Source organism: Nannobrachium achirus (assembly GCF_963921795.1).
Source record: "Nannobrachium achirus genome assembly, chromosome: 4".
In the NCBI taxonomy this organism is placed as follows: Eukaryota; Metazoa; Chordata; class Actinopteri; order Myctophiformes; family Myctophidae; genus Nannobrachium; species Nannobrachium achirus.
In genome coordinates, this window is record NC_137813.1 from 57,326,467 (window position 1) to 57,334,425 (window position 7,959).

Genomic DNA, 7,959 nt, shown 5'->3' on the forward strand with positions numbered 1-7,959 from the left:
ATAAACGGCCCCTCTCTGATTGGCTACGGGCATAAATGCAGACACACAAAGATTTGACTAATTTATAGATTATTATTATTATTAAACATTGAAGTAACTACATTTAAACACATTGATATTAGTAAATACAATTTACTACAAAAGGCAAAAGTATAAATTTCGTCTTATATTGCCATGACACCTGCTGGCTGAAAAAAGTCAATGCAAGCCATTATAAACGGCATTGACAACATAATTTATTCATGGAATATTTGCATTTATGTCCTAGATCTATATTTGCTCATTAAGCAATGCGCAATGCGACGTGTTGTGAATGTGAGTAGAGTCGAAATATTTTGAAAACTAGTGAAATTGGACATTCTCTGACATTCTTCCTACTTTTACGTTTGGTACTTAAAGTATATCTTGTTAAAGCCAAAAATATTGTGCTTTTACTCAAGTAAATTTTACTAGTATTTCTACATTGTGGTGTTGTATTCGTTGTAGTCTATGTCCAAACGCTGCCTTAGGAGCTACTAAACAGTATACAGTGAGATGCATTCAGTCCTGTCCGAACATACTGTTTAGTATGCCAAGTTAATTTGGTCCTGAGACCACCCTTAGTGGGATTTGAAACCAGGACCTGGAAACATGTAGCTATAGCTTCTACAGGGTCCCCACTGTCATGAAATTCCTGGAAATATTTAGAAATTAGATTTTGTTTTTTTCCAGTCCTGGAAAAGGTTTGGAATTAATCAAGGGTCCTGGAAGAAATATTAGTCTACTCTATGCATTGTTTTTAGCTGTTGATTTTGTAAATAAACAAAATCTAAAACATAATATAGCCTAATGTTACACGACAAAATATGTAACATACTGTAAGTAGCTTTTCACTGAACGGTCTGCATGATTGCAGCCTAATCTATGTGACAAAAACAACAGATCTACTAGCTCACAAAGTGCTGTATCATGACACGTTGTAGATCTGTTCCTTTGTCACGTGACACCAACCTGTGCAGTGCAACCTAACTATTCAGAGCTACACATGAATCGTCGGTGACAAAGCGCAAGCAATTGAACTCCTAGTTATAATATATCAGTTGAACTATTATCCACTATGCCCTATAGGATAGGTAGCGTTGCAAAGAATTTGGCACGGAATTTGGAATGGAATTATACTATTCATTCTATGCTTTATTTTTGCTACACTGTGTGTCTTTCGGTATTGCCCATTGGAGTTAAGAGACTCGTTATTGCGCTGAATGATTGTTATATAGGCCTGGAAAATTTGGAAACATTTTGGAAATTCACCCGATTCTATAAGTGTCTTTTGAATCCTTCTAATTCTAGGCCTAAATGGGTTAAATCAATCTGTATTCTGTAGAGCATCAGATGAAAGAAAGAGTAACATTCTCACTATCAGGGACTCCACTCTTTTCAAGTCACTCTGAATGGCAGCAACCCCCCCAAAAGTATGAAACAACAGTTATGCCACCTTTCCCAAACCTCAGCAGGAAGACACACAGACAAGCATGGTACTCTCTCACTGTAGGAACTTTATTGACACGTGATGCAGCTTTGAGACTGACAACTGATTTGGATTGAAAAGTGCACAGAGGAGAACACCATGAAGAGGATCGGAAGACATGAGAGATGAGGACGGAGTATAAAAAATTTGGCGGGTGTTGACTGGTTTGGATTTACTCGTAGATGAAGGCGGCAGCGGGTGAGGCGTAGGCGACAAACTCCTCGGGCTTGAACCACAGACCGATCTCCTTCTTGGCGTTCGCCACTGTGTCACTGCCGTGGATGATGTTCCTGAGAGGAGACGAGGACAGTCATTAGAAGGATTATTAAACCCACTTAATATAAACAGTCTAGATTCATCGACCAATATATCACTCCTGCTGGCATTGACTCCCATATAATAATTAATCATAATACATTCTATTTGTAACGCACATTTTTACAAATCTCAAAGTGCTACAGAGTTTAAAAACAAGGGTAAAAAAATAGCAACGTAAAAAAAAGACTAAGACTGTTAAAAAGTGGTTCAAAACCAATTAGATTCAAGGCATAGGGGGAAAAAAGACCTGACGACCAACACACAAAGAAAGAATGTCGGTAGACTGTGGGATGCAATGTCGAAAACCCAACTTAAGGTCTAGGATCTCCTAGGTTCACTTCTCACCTGCCCATTGTGATGCAGAGGTCTCCACGGATGCTACCGGGCTGGGACTTGGCGGGGTCGGTCTCACCGAGCATCAACCTGCCAATAGAAACAATGCCCTGTCCCTCCCACACCTAGAGAGAGAGAGAGAGAGAGAGAGAGAGAGAGAGAGAGAGAGAGAGAAATGATAGCTTAGAGAGAAGTGATAGCAGCATTTGGCAGAGAGACAGTATGTGTACTATGTAATACTACTAATAATAATAGTGTCCATTTAGTTGTTGTTGTTGGGTTATCAGGGTATGTGTTGAAGTGATACAGTAGGCCTAAGTATAGTTTGTTTCCAGCACGCTGCTTGACATGTGTCACATTTGTAACTGCAGTCCAAGCCTTATTGCTTCATGATGCACCTTCTGCGTCAGTATCACGCTCAGTGTCGTGGTGGTCAGTATCAGATGGTCAGTATATCATCGACCAGGAGCGGTTGGGGTTTCGGTGTCTTTACTAAAGGACATCTGACACTAAAGCCCGGAGAAGCCAGGAAGCTCCTGGTGCCCAAGAGGCCACTCTAGACCTCCTGAGTCATCACCATGATGTCTGTGTGTGTGTGTGTGTATGTTACTGTAGCAATGAAGAGGCTGATTCCATGTGCGTGTGTGTGGGAGTTACCATGGCCAAGACGGGTCCAGAAGACATGTACTTGCAGAGTCCAGCGAAGAAAGGCATGGCTGCGAGGTCATCGTAGTGCAACTTCATGTGATCCTCAGATGCCTGAACACACACACACACACACACGCACGCACGCACGCACACACACACACACACACACACACACACACACACACACACACACACACACACACTCATGTTAATAAAACCCTTTTAATCGACGAGTTAATAGTTATAATGAAAGTCATTTTTTACACAATAGTGGCCCCTATCTTTTACGTGAGTGCATCTCTCCACTCCGACATGTCTCCTTTCCGACATGTCTCCATTCCGACACTAACCCTGTCTCTAACCCTAACCCTAAACCGAACCCCCATGGGAGTGTCGCCACTCCGACAATAAGAAGTCAATTTCGGAGTGGCGACATGTCGGAATGGAGAGAGCCTCCCCTTTTGAGTGGCACAAAGCTCTGCAAAATATGGACCGCGGGTGTCATTGCTAGTTTCCATTTGCTTTTGCATTAGCAAATGTTTTTGCAATCATCTGCACGCCCAAGGTCTTCAAATGAGATGCGGTTTAGTCCCAGTGCGTTGCTGCCTTAAGTGCGGTGAGAAAAGTCTTGCCGCAATTGTGCTTAGATCAGCCTCGAGGTGGTCTTTAATCCAGCACAGTGACAGATATTCCCGTATAGAGTTTAGGGAGTGCTATCGGTTTAAATACCTCTCATCGTGTGAGAATGTTGTGAATCCATAGCCTTGCTGGCTTGGAGAGATGTTAACAAAACTACTATCAACAAACATCAGACACATGTACATGAGAGTTACCTGGATGAATTTAGCAGCAACCAACTTGAAGCCCTTGGCCTCAAAGCGCCTGATGATCTCGCCGCAGAGTCCCCTGAGGACTCCATCGGGCTTAACTGCAACGAATGTCTGCTCCATTTGGACAGGTGCTGCGAGGAGGGAAGCACGGGGGGGGGGGGGAGGGAGGGAGGGAGGAATTAAGGGAGGAATGAAAGATGGAATGAAAGATGGAAGGAAAGAAAGAAAGAAAGAAAGAAAGAAAGAAAGAAAGAAAGATCAACACAGTGCATAACAAATTAGAATGAATTGCAGTGTGGCTGGCTTTCTGTGTGCCTTTTCTATGCATAAAGTAGGCTAGGCAATTTCATGATTTCATTCGATATCATGCTGGATGTTATATCGCTGCGTTTTGTGGTGGCCATATGGTTTACCATGCACACCAGCTGGTTGTCAAAATTCTTTGGCTTCAGTGTCAATTCAATTCAATTCAATTTTATCCTGGCCCCCAAACTGTGGAATAAACTCCCTGTCGCACTTAGAACTACAGACTCTAGACCCTAGATTCTGAAAAGTTTTGAAAAGTTTTTTACTGATTAGGTGCGTCTACCTATGTTATTGTTTTTCTAGATTGATATTCATATGCATTTGTTTGTATTGTTGTTAATGTACTGACATATTAGCTTGCTTATTATATTGATGTATTACCTGCTTATTGTAAGTCGCTTTGGATTACAAGCTTCTGCTAAATGCCTAAATTGTAAATTGTAAAGTGTCAAATCATAAATTGCAATCAGTGGCCCCTGAGCAGATTTCATTAAAGCCTCACTATGTAACTTGTTTGATGACTAAAATGTAATGTTGTATATTTTATATTATCTGGTAGGATTCTGTAGCATTCTGCTCAGAAATACATTCAGACAGACACACCAATATGTCTATGCAGTGCCAGTGCACAATCATGCCAGCCTCAAAGCTACTGTACCTTTTCAACGGGAGTTGAACTTGTAGTGGGGGGAAACTTGCTCACGGATGACTGGATACGATCACCGGGGACGAACAACTCCAATGGGGCCACTATTTAAACACTCCATGGCACAGGCAGGAGGGGGCTCTGGGAGGAGTCAATGTCAAGAGTGACATGTGGGGAAGGAAAGAATTTAGACTCAGTTTTGATTTACATTGGATCGCTCAGGACACAGAACATAGCTGTAGGCACAATGCAATACACAACAGCTGAATACTGTCACAGTACATTCAGATCTCTTTGAATCCTCAGATGACTTCTGATGTCTGTGTGTGACTCAGTGACTGAACATGGTATTCTGAATGGAAGGCCCAAATCCAGTCCATATGTGATGTTGCAGGATTCGGGATTGAAGTCGGATTGGTTTTAATGCAGTCTGAACAAGGCTAAGGAATGTGATTCGAATCGGATTAGCAACAAATGGATTTGGGCTGTATACAGTATGTGACAGTAGGCTGCTCTGCCTTGTGTATGGTTCTGCAGCTGTGCTTGTGCTTTTGTCCGTCTGTGTGTGTGTGTGTGTGTGTGTGTGTGTGTGTGTGTGTGTGTGTGTGTGTGTGTGTGTGTGTGTGTGTGTGTGTGTGCGTGCGTGTGCATGTGCATGTGTGTGTGTGTGTGTGTGTAATTGATCATTCATCTGTCCTTGTGCGTGTGTGATATCAGGGATCAGAATGTGATGCATGCTCTCTCTGCTGCACACAGTCACACTGCTTCTATTATCTGGATGGAGGTGACAACAACTGAGAGAGAGAGAGAGAGAGAGAGAGAGAGAGAGAGAGAGAGAGAGAGAGAGAGACGGCTTTGTGAGAGGAAGAGTCTTCCTAACACATTTCGTTTATCTAGGGTGTGTGTGTGTGTGTGTGTGTGTGTGTGTGTGTGTGTGTGTGTGTGTGTGTGTGTGTGTGTGTGTGTGTGTGTGTGTGTGTGCGCGCGCGCTCGCTCGTGTGTGTGCGCGTGTGCGTGCACGTGGATGTGTCTGTGAGTGTGTTTGTGAGGAGTGCTAGTGTCTGCTGCTCAGATAGCGACATGTGTTAGGGTGTGTGTGTGTGTGTGTGTGTGTGTGTGTGTGTGTGTGTGTGTGTGTGTGTGTGGGGGGGTGTGTGTGTGTGTGTGTGTGTGTGTGTGTGTGTGTGGGGGGGTGTGTGTGGGTGTGTGTGTGTGTGTGTGTGTGTGTGTGTGTGTGTGTGTGTGGGGGGGGGTGTGAGAGAGAGAGAGAGAGAGAGAGAGAGAGAGGACAGGGAACAGAAACAACAAGAGTGTGCATGTGTTTGATCTGCCTGCATGCACATTAGTTGAGACAGCAAATGTGTGTACAGTATGTGTGTGACATCTATGTCAGCACGACATGGATAGATATTCTACAAGAAGCCACAAGTGATATAACATACATAAGATAAGACTGTGTGTGTGTGTGTGTGTGTGTGTGTGTGTGTGTGTGTGTGTGTTGGCTGCCTATTGGCATCGGGCTCAGCCATGTCAGCACTGGCATGGACGGATGGGTTTAAACTTAGAATATATCTGTGTCTCTCTGGCACATGAACCCAGTCACCACATGGGCATGTGTACACTCACACCAACAGCCACACCCACCCACACCCACAGCCACAGCTATAGGGTTACCATAATGCACCTGAAATTCAAATAAGATAGGGGCACGGTGGTGCAGTGGTTAGCACTTCGCCTCACAGTTGGAAGGTCCTGGGTTCGATTCCCGCCGGGGGAAGCTGTGGGCGCTGGGGGCGTGTTCCTCCACCCACGTCATCAGCGCCCACACCCTAGGTGGGGTTGGCGATGGGGCCTCTCTGTGGTGAGTTTGCATGTTCTCCCCGTGTCTCCTTGGGAATAGGCCCTCACACAAAAACATGCAGTACTACCCCTAGCCAGCCGGGTGCTCCCCAATGTCCCCTGGCGCAGCAGGGGGAGAGCGGAAACCAGGACTACATGTTAGGTAGTGAGAAAAATGGGTTGCAAAAAAAAATCAAATAATGTACACAGTGTCGGGAGTCCCTGATTTGCATGAAAAGATAAGGAGCATAAAGATGAAATCCCACTGTGCAGCATGTCATAAGGTTTTTGCATATTATATTAACCACCTGAACCCCAGCATCCATATTCTGGGGGAAACATTAGCCAGAAATAGCAGATCTACAAGCTTGTACAATAGATCGGATAGTTGCAACCGAAGGTTGCAGTTTACACAGCTTGTCTGCGTGTAGACGTGTACAAATCTTTTTTGAAAAAATGTATCATCATGATGTCATCATGCTCTGATGTCACTGTGATGTCAGGGGAATCACTCTACGAGAATGGGTTTGCTGCTCTGACATCACGCTCTGGCGTCACACTAAAGGTGCCTCCACACCGAAAATACTACAGGAGACTTGTTCAAACTGTTCACAGACTGCAAAGAACTGCAAAAAACGAAGCACATTGAATTTTCCAGACGACTGTATGTCGACTGTAATTACTGTACAGTTTTGCGCATGCGCACTGTGTTGCCATATCGGCTCGTTACAAGCGACTTTGATCCTGTTTTCCTATAATGTTGCTAGTTGTGGTGGGTTACTTTTGTTTGGGCATGTTTCTGAATTGTAGTTGCTTATTTGGCCTTGCTTTCAACATTCTTTTAGAAAATAGCTAATGTAATAGAGCTCAATAGGTGAAACTGGATGCTTCTTTAGGCCTTGTTTTCATAGACCTGGTCGCTTGTTTAACTCACAGAATCTGGCAACCGGGGAGCAGAAGCGGAGATGCTTCCTGTCCGGTGTTTACTTCTCCTCACACCAAAACAACACACATCACTATTACTAGCGTTGCCTTGGAGTTGATTAGTAAAGGAAATTGAGAGTTGAGATTGTGAATATGCTATTTAGTTAAAATGTGCAACGGGAAAATGTCTCTGGCTTATTTAGGCTTGGTTCTGCTGCAGCAGTAGCAAACTAATGGTCCATTACAACTCGTTACAATTCACCGACGTCCAGGGGCGACTCTACAAAACTGAGCAAGTCCAGTCTTCCAGTTTTCCGTCGATAGCGTTCCCGACCCGCTGCCGAAAACCTACCGATGAGCTCCTGTTCGGCAACAGACGCTTTCCGCCGCTATCCGCCGCCGATTCGGCCACGAATCTGTTTGGTTAAAAGTGGCCTTAACAGAATCCCTTTTATGCCCATATATGGAGTTCCCTGATTACATCAATATTAATGATGCCCTGTTCGAAAGATCCCTATGATGCCAGGTGGAATAAATCCCTTTTATGCCCATATATGGAGATATGGAGATCCCTGTGATGCCAGGGGAACAAATCCCTTTTATGCCCA

General features: G+C 44.1%; 1 protein-coding gene across 1 annotated transcript; it reads right to left on the reverse strand.

Moving 5' to 3' along the window:
* Positions 1–1,679: 1,679 nt before the first annotated feature.
* On the reverse strand, positions 1,680–3,756 carry LOC308283617 (nucleoside diphosphate kinase B-like; the record flags this gene model as incomplete). The annotated part of the gene is made up of 4 exons (XM_080724080.1): positions 1,680–1,797; positions 2,171–2,283; positions 2,816–2,917; positions 3,640–3,756. 4 exons carry the CDS (start codon positions 3,754–3,756, stop codon positions 1,680–1,682), a joined length of 450 nt encoding a protein of 149 aa, XP_080580206.1.
* Between the last annotated feature and the right edge of the window lie 4,203 nt (positions 3,757–7,959).